The sequence below is a fragment of the Petaurus breviceps genome, unplaced genomic scaffold, assembly GCF_028583685.1.
Source record: "Petaurus breviceps papuanus isolate PSGF00001 unplaced genomic scaffold, PetGlider_PUasm1.0 38, whole genome shotgun sequence".
Classification (NCBI taxonomy): Eukaryota; Metazoa; Chordata; class Mammalia; order Diprotodontia; family Petauridae; genus Petaurus; species Petaurus breviceps.
In genome coordinates, this window is record NW_027186304.1 from 22,028,310 (window position 1) to 22,045,894 (window position 17,585).

Genomic DNA, 17,585 nt, shown 5'->3' on the forward strand with positions numbered 1-17,585 from the left:
CCCTCCTCTAATTCACCACAGGGTGGTCCATTCAGTAAGCTAGGGACCTTTCTCTTTAACTCTTATTTTTTTTTAAACATTTGATAGATACAAATAGAGCGCACATGGACTGTCTATTGGTTGTTCCTGGCTTTTGATACATCATTTTTTTCTGGCCCATACAATTATCTCATGATTTATTTTTTACAAAAATGTTTTTCTTGCAGATTCTCTCATCAACTATTTTTTTATAGTCACTTGAGGTATCAACCCTTTGAGGGTTGCCTTTCTTCTGTTCAGTATTAAATAAACTCCAGAAATTAAGAAATGTCCCTTTAAAAGTTTGCTAAATTTCAGGAAGCTAAAACAGTGGCAGTCAAAATAAAAATGAAACTCTGGTTTCTTTAGCTCAAAAAGTAACAGATTAGCAATTTTTAATTAACTGATAAAAAATGCACCAACAATCCATATCATCATTTGTATTCTTTACAAATAAACCACTGAACATACTGTCTCATAAGGAGCCTTCCTTCTGTTCACCTTCTCCTAACATGTACTCAATGAATTTTTTTTATTTCTTTTTTTTTTTGCTTTTTGGAGGGCAGTTGGGGTTAAGTGACTTGCCCAAGGTCACACGGCTAGTTTTGTGTGTGTGTGTGTGTGTGTTGTGTCTGAGGATGGATTTGAACTCAGGTCCTCCTGACTCCAGGGCCGGTGCTCTATTTCACTGCGCTACCTAGCTGCCCCAATACTTAATGAATTTAACAATACATATCTGAAAAGTTTTTGCAGAGCTAGAGTTTCTGTCAAAAAAAAAATTACAGTCAAATACTCCAACATTTGCTAATTGCTTTGGGAAAAGTATTCTTTTTGTATCTTGGAAAAACTGACTGGATAGTTATAGTCTTAGTGTAGTAGGATTAACGCACAATGGTTAATACAGTATTAAAAACAAGTATTGGCAGCCACAGACTGCTGAATAACCCTAACCCATTGCTCCTAAAGGGCACCAGAATTGAGAATTGACATGAAAATAATGCTATTGAAGTAGAAATATCACTTCAAAAATACTTCATAAAGGAGGAAAATGCTGAACTAAAACAAGGCTCAAAGAGAATTCTACCTATTGTCTTTGATTTTTAAGGGTATTACATTATTAGGATACACAGAAGAAACTTCATGCTGTAATACTATTAAGCCTTTAGATGGTTAAAAAAAACACTACCAGTATTTGTACAATTTTAATGGTAGCCTCAAATCTAAATATAATATTGAGGCAGAAAGATAAAGTTGTGAAACAACTAAAAGATAAGGTTTAAAATGTCACAGTAGACCCAAGCCCTCCCCTTCCCCTACTCCCTTCCTTTCCCCATCTGCCCTGGCACCACTATTCTGGTTCAATTATTTGTGATACTAATCCAAATTCTTACCCCTTTGTCCTCACTCCAGGATAACACTTTGTTTTAACTGAACTTCCCCACCCCTACTTCCATCTCCCTCGGTTTCTAACCGAGATGGGCAAGTCCTTTGTAGCTGCATACATGCTATTAAACAATGTTGATTTTCCATGTGTTTTACTCCATGGTCTACTAGTTGAGAGTCCTGGGAGCTGGAAGCATCTGCCCTTGAAGAGTGGATAAAGCACACCAGAGCAACCTCTGACCATGTTTCCCACCCACTTCATTACATGCAGATTCATTTCAAATAAAAAGCCCGTTTTATATGCTAACTATACCAATGCTCTACTGAAATCAACAAACAGATGACATGGAAGTACAATAAAAAGGAGAAGAGAGAACTGTCTTACCTTTCCGAGATCTATGATTTTACTGGATATGGGTGATAGGGGTTTGAGGAAAAAAGAAAAGGAGGAAAGGACACCAAACAGTCCTGCTTGTCACAAGACTCCCTTCCCTTGACTTCTTATCCTCTGCCCTTCAATTATAGGTATATTTATTTCATAGGGGCAGCTAAGGGACTCAGTGAATAGAGTACTGGCCCTGGAGTCAGGAGGACCTGAGTTCAAATCTGGCCTCAGACACCTAACACAAAAACTGTGTGACCTTGGGCAAGTCATTTAACTTCAACTGCCCTACCTTCTCCCCTCCAAAAAGTAAAATAAAATTATTTTTAAAAATATATTTCTTTCATGTAATATCTTTCACCTTATCTTTCCCCCATTCTCTTCTTCCGCTTCTCCAACTCTAACCTCAGTGTTAATTCTAAGCCCAGAAATGCTACCCCTCCCACAAGTGACTAAATGGGGAACTCCTGCTGGGTGTCATCACTGCTCAGAATGAGGAGGCCTCAGAAGGGTGACAAGAGTTGGCTTCTGCCTGCCATATACTTGTGTTGAGCTGGGGTGAAGGTGCTTAGCAACTAACAAGACTAGCATTACAAACCAGCCAATTCAGAAGCAGATCTTAATCTTAAAAAGTCAACTTAAGTACCACAATGTATGGTGTAATAAAAGATAAACTAAATTATGGGTCAAAAACAGTAGCAAAACATACAAATCTACTGCTCCCCTGAACTGAACTTACATTTTAACCACAAATTAACTATAAGTCACACATTAAACCAAAGATTAGTTTTGCATTTTAAAAGGGGGAAAACCATTAACCTCCCCCCAAAAAACAAACAAGCAAACCAAAAAACCCTACTGAACTGAGAAGCAGAATGTCCACAGCTGGAATACTTATGTTCAATTCTGGGTGCCATATTCCAGGAAAGATCTTGATAATCTAAAAGCCTGTCCTGAGGAGGGTGACCCAGATGGCGAGAGGACTTGAAACCGAAAATTGGTATGTAAAAGATGACCATATGTTGGGCATGCTGTGTGAAGATGTGGGCTGGACAAATTTACCCCTGAGGTCTCTTTTGGAACTATGATTTTATGATTCTAACATATCCCTGTGGCTTCATATCAAACTGAAAAAAGTCTAACTTGCATAAAAATAACATTAGATCTGTTTCCAGAAAACATATACATTATCTTATAAGAGAATTAAACAAATAACCAAAATACATTCCATTTTGCTATGAAAAGGTCTATAAATTAACATTATAGCAAAAGTTACACAACATGTAACACATTAAATCACCAAGATTACCACAAAGCTGGGAGGAAAAAGAAAGAGAATAATAACATATTAAAACTACTAAAATCTATTTCTGAGTGTCACCATGCTCAATATTAGGATGAAAAGAAGCAGTAGATCAAGCTCAACAACAAAGGAGGCCATCTGTATTTAAGTGGAAGAAACACCAAAGGCATATGACAGTCTTACTGTCAAAACTAGAAAGAGATCTATTCACATTAATGTCATGCTAGATAGAAGCAAATGATTATTTTAAGATATAGCACTGGATCTAAAAGTCTAAAGCCATTCCTACCTGCTTTTCCATATTCAGTTGCCGCACTGTCATAATCTGGCTTCCATTTTAAAAAACCAGTTTTCAAGCTAAAGTGAAAAAGAAGACAACTTTAATACAGCTGATCATCTACATTTATAAGTCAGATGGATCATGATGCATTAGCAAGTGTTATTGACAAAGATAACCTTAAGAAGCTGAACTATAGCAGAGATAAAACAAAAGGGCTTTCTAACTCAACACTTAAGTGACAATTAATTTAAATGACTCATTTCCTCCTTTATTAAAGCGTTCCCAAATAAAAAACAACAGCATTGTACTATAATCCAAATGGACAAGGTTTGAATTACCAAGTAACCTACTAGTTAATTATTTAAGTTTCTTTAAAAAAAAAATAGAAAACTTTTTTAAATATGTTTCCATTTTCTAAACATTGTCCTTTGCACATTAAATTGAGTGAATTTCCATTCAATAGATAGAATTCTGTGATCATATCATAATATAAATCTCAAAGGCAATAGAGGGACCAAGCTTGTCCAATAAAACAGAATTCCAGAGTTGGAGAATCCATAACAGCTTACACACAGCATGTTCAACTTGCTACCAGGCATACACCATATCATTTTTGGACACTATGTGCCAAAAGTCATCAATTTATTTTCTTTTAGTCATGTACTTCATTTAACATTTGTATATATGTCCTTTCCTGGTAAGTGACTAGAACCGTGGCATTAAGCATTTTTTATCAAGTTTGTCCCACAAAGAAATGGAAATTGAGGGATGCCCATCAATTGGGGAATAGTTGAACAAGCTGTAGCGAATGGTTGTGATGGGATACTATTGTGCTGTAAGAAATGATGAGTGGGACAGTTTCAGAAAAATCTGGGAAGCCTTATATGAACCAACGCAAAGTGAAATGAGCAGAACCAGGAGAAAACTGTACACAATAATAGAATACTGTAATGAAAATCAACTGTGAAAAACTTAGATTTGCTGATCAAGACAATGATTCAAGATTAAAAAAAAAAAAGAATAAAAGTTTGCCCCAAACCCTACTTTTCAGTAAAAAATAAATTTTGGTATATCTAGATACTAAACCAGTTACATGGAGCAGTAGATGGTGTGCTAGGCCTGGAGTCAGGAAGACCTGAGGTTATATCTGAGCTCAGACACTTACTAGACAGTGTCTCCGGGCAAGTCACTTAATGCTATTTGCCTAAGTTTCCTCATCTGGAAAATGAGCTGGAGAAAAAAAAAGACAAACAACTCCAGTATCTTTACCAAGAAAACCCCAAAAGAGGTCATGAAGAAAAGGACATGACTGAAAAATAAATAAACAAATAAAAAGATACTAAACCCCAAATATTAGGAAATGTGGCAAAATACTAAAATATCTCATATCTCCTCTCATAACATTTCTGTATAAACATAATTGTAAATGTTCCTATATAAAATATGGCATAAGCAGTCACTTATTCCTGATAATCTCAGGAAGAAGTCTGAGACTCCAAAAGCAAATATCCCTGAAGACAACTGGGTAAGGTTAAGAGGCAAGAAAAGTCCCTCTTTCCTTTTGAAGACTGTGAATCTATACTCGGAAACATGAAATTCAATTCAATTCAACAAGCATTTATAATGGAGACGTGATCAACCTTATGCTTTAACACAACATAAAATAATATTCATTAAAATGATTTAACAATCTATTCAAACACGCTCCCTTCATAATGAATTTTAAATGATATAACCTTCTAACTAATATTTAGTATTACAGGTTCAAATTCAATATTGCTCTTCTATATATCACCTGCTGAATATGTTATAGTGGGAATTCCTATTGTCTAATGAGATGGACTATTATATGACTGCTGAGATCCTTTCTTATTCTCAAATTCCGTGATTCTGTGATATAGCAAAAATTAGTTATTAGCTCATACTGAATAAAGTAGTATTTCCTTATATCCAGTTATAATAATCTCAAATGTTAAAATCCCTGATTCCAAGATATAAAAACTATGTTGCCTTAATTCAGTCATAAAAGTCATAATATCACCAATGTTTGTGTGTTCTCTTAGCTATGTTAAATATGATTTTTCCTCAATAACAATGACAATAGTTCGTTCAGTCCAACTCTATAGAAAAAAGAATAACTGAATAATCACTGTATATTGTTTTATGCAAATAAGCAAAAAATGCTTTTAAAAAGTGATATGATATAAAGACAGAAAAGTTTATAAAGGCACTCTACAGTGTGGAAGTATATTGGAAGACATACATATGGAAGATATTTTGCCTATATAATGTACCTTAACTTACAAAAATAATGAGATACATGTTTCAACTACGAAATCAGTTAAGATTACAATAAAAGAACCAAGATATAATCATATTGTAACTCAAATGTATATATCGCTTTAAGATTTGCAGAGCACTTTGCTCCAAACAATATAAGAGTGAGGTAGATATTTTCAAGTATTAAAATTGCCATTTTGAAGATGAGGAAACTGAGTTTCAGAAAAGTTAAGTGACTTGCCCAAAGTAATAAGGTTAATAAAAGTCAAAGGCAGAATTCAATTCCAAGTTCCTCTATGCTGATTCCAAATCCAGCCATTACAGTGTTGTATATAGTGGAAAAACACTAGATTGAGAAACATCAGAGAAAGACTTGGATTTGGATAGCAGAGAGACAAAGAGCAGAAATCCTATCAACCAACTTGGACAGTTTTCTGCTTCTAGAAACATACTGTATTTTTACAACTCTGTGCAGTTGCTTAAGCTAACCCCTATGCTTCTCATGCCCTGTTATGTATGACCAGTATCTGGTCAGATATTGACTATGTATCTGTCCATCATTTAATGACAAACTTAAAAGGGGATGTAACACCTGAAGTCTTCTTTGATCCTCTAATTCTCATCAGCACTTTGTTTTGTAACATTACCACTCTGATCACACAGCACTCTGCTTTGTAACTCTTTAATGTATTTATTCAATTCAATTAACCAAACATTAACTGCCTGACATGTGAAGCACTGTGCTAGGCTCTTGTAATTTTGTGTCATATGCAATCTGTTCATGTAATATCCCTCTCCTTGACCACAAATTCCAGGAGAGCAGGCTAATGTCATATAATAATAATGCTAACAACTGAAACTGCTATAGCACTTTTTCTTTCTTTTCTTTTTGGAGGGCAATTGGGTTAAGTGACTTGCCCAAAGTCACAGGGCCAGTAAGTGTGTCAGGTGTCTGAGGCCGGATTTGAACTCAGATCCTCCTGACTCCAGGGCTGGTGCTCTATTCACTGTGCCACCTAGCCGCCCCTGACAAAGCACTCTTAGATCTGCAAAGTGCTTTACATATATTATCTCATTTAAGCCTCATAACAATCCAGTAATGTAAATATCCTAGGTATCATTATCCCCATTTTACAGATGAGGAAACAGAGCCTCAAAGGGCCTCATCCAGGGTCATAAAGCACAATTAATGTTGAAAACGAGGTCCAAATCTAGGACTTCCTAACTCAATGCCAGCAATTTCTCTTCTAGGTATGCCTCTCTAAACTTTGTATTCCCATCATTACTGAGCATAATGCTCTGGACAAAGTAGGTTCTTACATGTGTTAATTGCTTAATCTCTACCAAATTCATCTTTATTTTCTTCTTAACATTCTTAGACCAGTGACATCAAACTCACATAGAAATAGGAGCCACTAATTATATAAGGATCCGTGCAAGATGCAGAGTTAGAAAACCACATGTTAACACCTTGGTGTGTTCTATTATATTTATTTTTTCAAAAATTTCTCAAGAAACAGGGGCCACTAACTATATATATATATAGATATAGATACTTATGAGTTGCAGAGTTGGAAAACCTCATATTTAACATAATCTGTTATATTTTAATCTGATTTAGGCCTCACTTACAGTATGCTAAGAGCGAGGCCCAAATCAGATTAAAATGTAGCAGATGATGTTAATCTGAGTTTTCTAACCCTGTGGCTCACAAGGTTCCTTATATGCAGTTAATGGCCCCTGTTCCTTGGGGAATATTTGACAAAATAAGTAAAAATACAATAGAACACACAGGGTGTTAATATGTGGTTTTCTAATTCTTGAATGCACTTACTAGCCCCCAGTTTTTCTTTTAGTGATCTAGGTAACTTCCCTTGGAGGCAGAGAACTGAAAACAAGCTGAGTGTCCACTGACAGGAACTACTGAACAAATGGAGTATATATAGGTAATTGATTATTATTGTGAAGTAAGAAATTACAAATATGAAGAAAACAAGATATATAAGAGATGAGGCAAAGTGAGATCTCTATCATAAATAAGAGAGTATAACATTTTTCTCATGACTTATTAGAATACTTCACATTCTCAAGGAGAAATAAATAGATGGATAAATACATGTAGAAAAACCTTAAATGGAAAGGTCAAAAGATTTTTTAAAAGGAAGACACAGGTGGGTGTGTCCTTAGTGAGCACCACACCGGCTTCCGTGCTGGAAGTGTAATAAACACCTTCCTCTGTTAAAAAAAAAAAAGAAATAAAATGGCTTGGTACAAAATATGCATAACCAATTATAAAATTTAAATCAACAAAAATAACCATATAGGATTACACAATTTTAGAGATTAGCCCTAACTCCCTCACTTTACAAAAAACTTCTCTAGACTTTACTTTGCTTAAATGACTTGCCCAAAGTCACATAGCTAATTACTAAAAGACCTGGGAATAGAATTCAAACCTCTTTAATCTCAGTAGGGCAGCTGTTGTTTTTTTTCACTCTGCCACCTGCCCATATCCTGCAGTGGAAAGGCATAGTCACATGCATTTTTAGCAGTCCTTAAAGGCACAGACATAATACACAGATAAGTAAATATAAGGTAATGTGAAGAGAATAACAACTGGGGCTTACAGCTTTATAACTAAATGCGTCCTTTGTTATCACATCTTTATCTTATCCTCTAGGCCTGACATAATATACATACATGTATATGTATTTTTTTAAACGAACTTTGTAGTTCACTGGCAACAACTTTGGAAATAAAGCTGGGGAAGAATCATAGGCAAAATGGATCCAAAGACAAGACTGTTAGAAGAAAAACCTTTAACCAGTCTTCACTGGTGCTAGCAGTGGTACAGGAAAAAGCACATGAGATTCAGAATTAACGGACCCAGGATAGAATTCCAACCCTGTTATTTAGTGACTACATAATGTGAAATAGACTTCACTTTTCTGGACCTCAGTTTCCACCTCTGCAAAATGTGGAATTTGGACTGGATGATCTCTATGATCCTTTCCAACTTTTCACCCTACGAAAATCTGAGAGAAAACACTGCAACCAACAGAACATTAAGCTACAAAATTTTCTAAGTTGTTGATTTTAGTGATCCGCTTTTCCTAACCAAAAATAGGGACAAAAGGTCTAAAATAGGATATTTCTTTTATAAATTCTTATTAAAAGCAATTCCAACTAGTACAGGTAAGTAGGAAGTACAGTAGTCACTAAAATTTAGTAGTATATAGTGGTATATTCTGATTTGGGATCAAGTATACTGTCATTCTACCTTGTAAAATATGAGACATTTGGATAACACAGTTATAGATACCTGGAAACTAAGAAACATCAAAAATTTAGAAGCAGATAAGTCTTGATAGATCAATTTAGTCAAACACACTTAATATTTAATTGTGAGTCTCAATATTAAAATATTTGTTCTCTCTATAAACACTGAGAAAATAAAACTAAACTATATTCAAGGAACTGTCCTAGGTGCTGGACAATACAAGAATGAAAAAGACGAAGTTCCTGATCTTAAAGAGTAGAAAATCTACTGCAGAAGTGTTTGTATACATGCATGCACACGTACATAAACTATATTAGATAAAATATAAAAGTATAATATAAGAAGTACAAAACACCACTGAAGCACAGAGGAGGGTAAGAGACTAGGAAAGGCATTATTTGAATGATAAGTCAGTTGGGTCAACAATCATTTGTTAAACACTGTATGTCAACCACTGTACAAGTACTGGATATACAAATAAAGGAAAATATAGTCCCTGCTCTCAAGGAGTGCACGTTCCAACAGAGACAATCTGCAGATAACTAGGCACCTACAAGATATCAGACAGAAGAAAATAAAGAAAAAGTTCATTCTACATAAAGGGAATGGTGTGGGCAAATGAACTGAGAAAAAAAGGTGTTTCTTATCCAGAGACATCAATGAGGCAAAGATGTGGCTCCTTCTTACACAAAACCAAAGAGTGAAGCTTATCCATGCAGCCCAAAATGGGCTGCCTATTGATGGGCAAGAAAGGCAAGAACAAAACCTTCAGGCCATGGGCCAGAAGGGGAAGAAGTCATCAGAGACTGAGGATAGAAACTTATCTACCAAGTTCTAGGTTCCCTCTGGGTAAAAAATTGGGGAAATACAGACTCAGAGCCAGGACTGAGGATAAAGAAGGAGGAAGTGAAGACGAAGAGAAGGAAAGAGGGAGGGAGGGAAGGAGAGAGGGAGGAAGGGAAGGAAGGAAGGAAGGAAGGAAGGAAGGAAGGAAGGAAGGAAGGAAGGAAGGAAGGAAGGAAGGAAGGAAGGAACTAACATAGAGACAGAAACAGAAAGAGAGAAAGAGGGACAAGGGAGATGGAGAGAAGAGATAATTTACAAAATAAGACCCTGAAGGTAGAATAGGATGGGATCAAGAACACAAGGGAGGATGGCATAGTAGAAAAATACTAAATTTAATATCAGAAGATGGTTAAAGTCCTGATTCTACTACTTAATAATTTCATAAGTTTGGGTAAATTATTTCTCTGAGTCTCTAGTTCTTCATCTATGAAATGAGGGAATTGTACTAGATGGTGGTTTAAAAGTCAGCCTTAGAAAGAACAAGGAACTTCTGAAATAGGATCAAAGAGAACATGGGTTAAGATATTTTAGAGAAGAGAGAAATATTAGAGTACAGGGGACAGAAATGGAGGGAATTCATTTTAGATGACTTTGATCTAAATTAACAGTCATGGGTAACTGCAAATAGTGAGAAATAAGGCCAAGTGGACTTGAAAAAAATATAAAAAGTTTGAACAGTATTTGTAAAGAATGGCTTAGCAAGTCAACAAAAGATGAATCAAATGCTGAGAAATGATAATGGCCCATCCAAAAGAGAAGCGACAGAATGAAATTATAATAGTCAGAAGGCATAACTTCAGCAATTTCCTCAGCAATATTTAGCACACTTAGGAACAGAAGAGAAAGCATATGGTATAATTTACTCATATGGGGCAAATCATGAATGGACTGAGAGAAGAAGAAAGCACTTGAAGAACAAGAAAGGGTTGAAAAGCTTAAGCTCTTGATGCAGGAAAGGACCCTATTTACTGTAAATAAAAGAGTGGAGTATATGGAAAAAAAAACTGATAGATTCCACAAGGGAATTTTAAAATTCATAATCTTGGAAACAGAATGGTTAAATGTAATAGTGAAATTCAAAGTGTGGCCATACATTTGTGGGTGTCTGAAGTGAAGATGAATGTCACTGGTCTTCTCAAGGATTATGAGGTCACTGAAGTAGACACTGAAGTCAAGATGACAAACTGCAGGGGGTGGAGTGATGAGCTGAAGGGAAAAAAAGAGGAGAGAATATCCTAACCATCAACAGATACTATGACAAAGAGAGAGAAAGGATAGCATAAATGGATAATGTGCACTTCAAAAAATAAGAGGTTGTGGAGAGATGATGGAAAAATAATCTGAAAGTAACAGTAAAAATAAGGGATATGCTATGCTAAACATTCTACCTCACCCTGGAAGTTGGGGGTGAGAGGAAAAAAAATGGCAAATCCTATCATAAACATTACTGAGTTGGAATAAAAAGATTCTTCACTGACAAGTTATTTCTCCTCTAAACTTACTTAAGACGGTTCTTAAATGACTGGAAACGGAAACATTCACCCCTAACTGCTACTGGAAGATAAAACCATATTTATTGATTAGATGGGATATATAATCTGGTAGTTCAATAGAAAAATTGAGTTGTTTTTATACCATGCTATCATCTTCTTCATTAGGCAGTGGCACTTAATTACCCAAGTATATCAAGCCCATACAAAATTAAGTTGGCATGATCCCTACCTTTCTAAAAACCTACAGTCAAGACAATAAAATATATGCTATCTAAACTCCAAATATATCAAGTGTGTACATATATTCAAGCAATAGTGAAATCGTTTTTCTCAGATGAAGACGCTGAATGATGGTAGACATCCAGAGAAGAGTCAGAAAATACCCCCCAGAAAAAGGTTTTAGTGGAGGAAATTGATGGAATAGGTATGATTTCTGGGCCTCTGGAAGGCACGGACATGCTGTGGGTTCTTCACAAAACATCACATAATGGTTCTGCCGACTCGGGTCACTAAGACTCCCTTTGCTTCAAATGACAATTGTCGCTACGGACATCCCAGGAGGTAAACAGATAATCTACCGGGAAATCTGCAGGAATGGGGCAATGTTAAACACGAGGCTAGGTGTCACTCAATCACAGAAGCTGATCCTGCCCAGAAATCTGAAATCAGACGTTAAGAGAAAGAGTGGGTAAACACCCGTTCGTTCTGGCTCTTTCGGTTGGGCAGCCCATCCCTTAGGGGATTCGCTGTCTAAGTGAGCACCCCGGGGACAAGCACAGAGGCGCAGCGCCCACTCCCACTTCCCAGAAGGCAGCAAAGGCCGCAGGATCATTCAGAACTTCCGGCAAGCCCGGGCACGGACGGAACAAACTACAACTCCCAGGGTGCACCGCAACCCCCGCCTCCGACGCCCAGGCTTTTCCTCAGCCAGGGGCCCCTCGCCGCGGGCTCGGAGGAGTGGCAGGGCCGGGGCGAGTCCTTGGTTCAAGGAAAACGACAACCCGAGCCCCGGCGCCGGGTCCGGCTCACTCACTATTTCTCGGCTTTGGCTATGTGCTCCAGCCCTTCGTTGATCTTCTGCGCCGCCATCTCCGCAGTCTCGGCTCGCATACTGCGGAGGGGACTCCCTCTTCCTGCCGCCGCAAAGGACTCCAGCTTGAAGCCGGGGACGGGGAGATATGAAAGAAAGAAGGACAGACCGAGTGGCCTCACCAGCAATCTGGCTACGGCGGGGTGGAGGGCTCAAACCCGGCGACGATGGCGGCGCGAGCCGAGTCGAGTCTGGGCGCTCTGTGAGGTGGCCGGCGCAGGCGCAGTACTCCGAACGTCTTTCCTGGGACTGCCGGTAGCTGCGCAGTGCTTCCGGCGCGAGGGAAGGCGGACATGCGGCATTTGTCCTCCGCTTTCTAGTGCGGACAAGCCTGCCGGGACTTTATAAAGACGGTCAAGGCCCGGCCGCACCATCTCGGCAAATGTACTGTGCTGAACCAAGTGAAGGAAGCTTTTGTTCCCCTGAAAATCGACGGCGTCTTTTCATTACCTGTTCAGGGTGTCCCAGAGTCCTAGGCGGTAGGCTCTCCCACCTTAAAATCGCACGGGGACTCTGTGGAGCACCCTCCCCCGTGCGGAACGAGCCCCCCACTCAAAACTGAACTGTGGGCGCTTTACACACGAGGGGCCACCCCTGGGATCCACAGAAGCCCCTCTTCCTCTGCCAGCTACAAGAGACCCTAGAAGTCATCCATCCATAAGCACTTATTAGACGCCTGCTGTGTGCCCAACCTTTTTACTTTGCCTGCTGTTAAGTGCAGGCGCTGGGGGAGTGGGGAGAGGGCACAAAGACAAAAACGGGGGGCAGGGGGCGGAGCATTGCGTCTTCATCTTTCCACCACTCTTAGAACCCCAAGAGTCTTTCTAAGCCCAGCTCCGGGGTCTCAGATCTATCTCCTATCCCACCTCCACCCCACCCCAAATTGTTAGGGTTTTTTCCCTTTTAAAATTACTTGGTATATGTGATTTGTACAACATTCAAGAATAAATGAAAAGCGTTTATTAAGAGCTTTTTTGTTCTGTCGTGTCCGACACTTCTTAACCCCCATGTGGGATTTTCTTGTCAGAGATGCTGGAGTGCTCTGCCATTTCCTTCTCTACCTCATTTTACAGATGAGTGACTTGCCCCCAGCGTCACACAACTTGTAAGTGCCTGAAGCCACTTCCTGGAATCTTCCTGATTCCAGGCCTGGAAGTCTATCCACTATGCCAGCTAACTGCCCCCACTCACTTTGTACACATTTATCTGTCTTCTTGATATATTTGAGCATATAACTAAGGGAAATAACATTATAAAGAGCTTTGCAAACCTTAAAGAGCTAGCTACTTTAATGCTATCTGTAGGAGCTATTATTCTTACTCATTCTAGCAGAATGAACTGTTTTGTCACCCTATGCCTCACAACTTATACATAGTAAGCATTTAAACTAATGAACATTTGAATCTTGTGTAACACCATTTATAAATATGCGAACTCTTTCAACTTTAATTGAATTTAACTCAAACCTGCCTCAAAGGAGCTTAACTTCCATAGATAGAAAAACTAGAAAAGTCCAAAGAGGTAAAGGGATTTGTCCAAAGTCAAGCAAAGCAGTAAGTAGCAGAGCTGGGATTCAAAAGGAAAGCCAGGTCCTCTGATTCCAGTTTCCCCTTTCCCAGACCACTGCTTGAAGGAGACACTACCTCCAAAACACACACACACACACACACACAGAGTCTTCTATCCTCTTCTCACACTCCAAACCTGCCCCATGCCCATTCTGACTGTTCTGGGAAGTATCAGGACTGAAAAGGGTGGGACTGCTACAGGTGAGGGGGAATAGGAGACACTGGGCAATGAAACAGAGTTATAAATAACTCCTGCTCTCTTACCATGCCTTTATTGCTATTAGCCCACAGCAACCTGCTTAGCACCATTCAGGTCCTTCACCCAGACCTAATTCCTGTTATTAAAATTCCCCGAGAGCCTAAATTTGCTTTTCCTTTGAGATACTGATCAAACAAGCAATCTGGAGATATATCCCACCTTTGTTAATATGCCCCTGTTTACCCCTCCTGCTAAAAACTTGGACTTCACTACTGTCTTCTCTGACTCTGATAGATGAACTTTTTGCCTTATCTCTTCAGGGCACAGGACTCCTCACCAGTTCCCCAAAGTCTCTTCTTCATCCCCCCAACAAGGATCCCTACCACTCTCTCCTCCTTCCCCTCCCTTTTATGTGTTAGTTTGCCCCAAGCTTTTTGAGGACTGGGACTGTGTTGCTTGCTCATATTTGTAACATTAGCCCAGTGTCTGACACATAGTATGGGTTAAATAAATGTTTTGTCTATCTATCAATCTATGAAGCAAGTATTTATTAAGCATTTACCACTGTATATGCCAAGGCATTATACTTGTCCTTCATACTTGAAAAGGACCAAACTTATATCACTATGCCGGGGTCAATATACAGCGTGTCCAACTGTGGCTGATCGGATCCGTATAAAGTCAGAAGGCTCTACCACAGGTAGAGCATCAATAGTCGGCATGAACATTTGGAATGGAGAGGTCTCTACATTTAGGCATCTCGACGTTTCTTTTGGGGCTGCTGCGATTCTGCTTTGCTCATAGAGCCCCAGTCTCCTTATCCCTTACACCACTCATCCTTCTCTCTGTGCTATCCATGGATCCTTCTCTCTTGGTGTTCCCCAAACAACACACCCCATCTCTTAACTCCAGGCATTTTTCAAGTGTTGTTCCTCCAGGCCTGGAATTCCTCTCCTTTCTCATCTCCCTTTCAGGCTTTCCTGGCTTCCTAAAAGACCCAATTCAAGTTTCACCTTTTACAAGAAGCCTTTTTAAATCTCCCTGAACTCCAGGACTTTTCATCTGCTGATTATCTCCATTTTCCACTATATTTTCCTATCCTTTCTGTCCATTGTTGTTAAAGTATTGTCTTCCCTATTAGACTGGGAGTTCCCTAAGAGCAAGGACTGCCTTTTGCTTTGCTTTTCATCCCCAGCACTTAGCATAGTACCTGGCATGTAGTAGGCACTTTATAAATGCTTGTTGACTGACTGTCGGGGTAAGGAGTGGACCTGTGATTTTATTGGTATAGAAAATTCCATAATGAGGAAACTCCTTCTACCAATGCAGATGGACATCTTGACTGCAATTTGATCTTAGAGATTTGCCCTAAGCACTGAGAACATAGGAAATTTGCCCAAGATCACACAGTCAGTATATATTAGAGCTTAGAAGTTTTCCTGATTTATGGGTATTCCACTAGGACCCACTGACTCTTCTACAAAATAAGTATGAAGGTTTTTGCTTTGTTTTGTTGTTTTTTGCTTTTTGGAGGGCAATTGGGGTTAAGTGACTTGCCCAAAGTCAGTAAATATAAAGTTTTATGAGAGAGCTAATTAGCAACTCTTGTGACAAGGAAAAAAGTTTCATGTACTAGTTTTGACCTGGTACAGACTCTGGAAACCCCTTTGACCTCTCCTTGAATTTTCCTGCTAGAACAATTCTCTGTCATTGGCCTGAGCCTACAGTCCTCACAACTGACCTTTCATTGTCCACACCCAATCTCCCAATTCTGTTACCCCTAACCTAACCCAGCCCTTCAGTCTGTTACCTCCAGATTGCCTCCCAGCTACTTCCCACCCTTGACCCTATCTAGACCCTCTTCTTTTAGTCCTGGTGTGGTGACCTCACCACAGACCCCTTTGCTGCTCCTAGATCCCTCCCATAGTCTTTCTGTACATAAGATCTGTCTTGTTTCAATTGAAGTGCTCAGCTTCAGTCTAGCATGCTTACATTAGTGATTCAAATGTTCAGATTCCTTAAGAGTGTAGCCAATATGGTGGATTTTTAGAATCACCCTCTATGGGTGTTTTAATAAACCATGTCTTTGATTGAAAGAAACCTTGGGTCAAATTCATTCAGGCAGGACCCATGTGTCACTATTTCAGGTTCCCAGCACTCCTAAATTTCAACAGTTTGAACTAAATTTTAAAGAGAAAACAAAAGATGAGGAAGGTTTACATTCCCGGTATGGAGGACAACCGGTTACACAGAGAAAGGAGATCTAGTATTGTTGGTACAGAGCAGTTAGTAGGCCAATACGACTGGATCATGATGTTCTTGGATAGGAATGTGTAAGGAGACATTGTTGAGGTTTAGTCTATGCCCACCTAGAGCCAAAAACTGTTGTGATTTCATGATGTATTGTGGTGGAACTGTCTCAAAGAATTCAGTCAGACCACCTCTAATCCAAGTATAGGCATTTATTGAGACTGACACCTCTCATGAAGCAGGCTATATTCCAAGAGGAACCAGCAACTTCAGAGAGAGTAGGAGGGATTTTTATAGGGTAAAGATGCAGTTACATAACAGAAATTATGAATATTAAAAAGACAGGAGGGGTTTGTTAAGGAATTAGATAATAGGGGAGGGGTCCCAGCCACAGTGGAACTGCCCATGCCATTACCCACAATGCATACAGAAAAATCCACTGGGAGTATGTATATATGATAATGATATTGTAATAAGCCTCTCTATGTCGTAAGTTTACTGCAGGTCAGTTCTTTACTATTACTATGCAGGTGCCTACTTAGGGAATGTCCCTTCTGTTGTTTTGGGGTCCACATTCTACTTGGGCATCCTGGTGGTGCTGCTTTCTTATTGGCTGGCTATTGTGGTCCTGTCTAAGGCTAGATGGATGTGGTTGTCGTTGAATGCATGGACACACCTGCTGTTTCTGTGGGAAATATGAGGAATGGGTTTGGGGGGCAGTGCCTAGATAGAGGCTGGGATCCCATCACATGGATGTGCCTGCTGTTCTGTGAGACACATGAGTTCACGGACACCCCTGTTGTTCTAGTGAGCAGTGAGGCATCTATGAAGAAGGTAAGATATTGAGTAGAGGGGAAAGGGGTAAGTAGCTCGGTAGGTGCAGTGGGCCTGCTCTTTAGTGGGGTCTATAATGACGTTAGAGTATTGAGACTGGGGGCAGCTTTATTAAGATTCCACCAACAGGAAATGTAGAAAGGGGTCAAATTGTGAACAGATTTAAATGCCAAACAAATTTATATTTGATCCCAGAGATAATAGGGAGCCATTGGAATTTAATGAATATGATAGGAGAGGCATATATGATCGGACTTTAAGAAAATCCCTTTGGCAACTAGTTATGGGCTGGGGCTGATTCAAGTTGTAAATGGAATGAAATGAAACACTTATAGAGCAGTTAACAAAAGGAGACTGATTTAGTCATAACATGGAAAGG

At 39.1% G+C, this 17,585-nt stretch overlaps 1 protein-coding gene across 6 annotated transcripts in view; it reads right to left on the bottom strand.

The window, feature by feature from the left end:
* Nucleotides 1-12,594, bottom strand: part of NAPG (NSF attachment protein gamma) — a 37,697-nt gene extending 25,103 nt beyond the window's left edge. For 5 of the 6 annotated variants that reach the window (XR_011170589.1, XR_011170588.1, XR_011170587.1 and 2 more), the window contains exons 1-2: nt 12,299-12,594; nt 3,376-3,443 (exon numbers count right to left, since the gene is read on the bottom strand). Coding sequence is in view for 2 of the 6 variants with exons in the window: in XM_069099630.1 (XP_068955731.1) it covers nt 3,376-3,443; nt 12,299-12,375 (145 nt within the window). In the remaining 4 variants the exon portion in view is untranslated. Of the gene's footprint in view, nt 1-3,375; nt 3,444-10,865; nt 10,979-12,298 lie in introns of all 6 variants that reach the window. The other variant, XM_069099631.1, reaches the window with a different exon arrangement.
* Between the last annotated feature and the right edge of the window lie 4,991 nt (nt 12,595-17,585).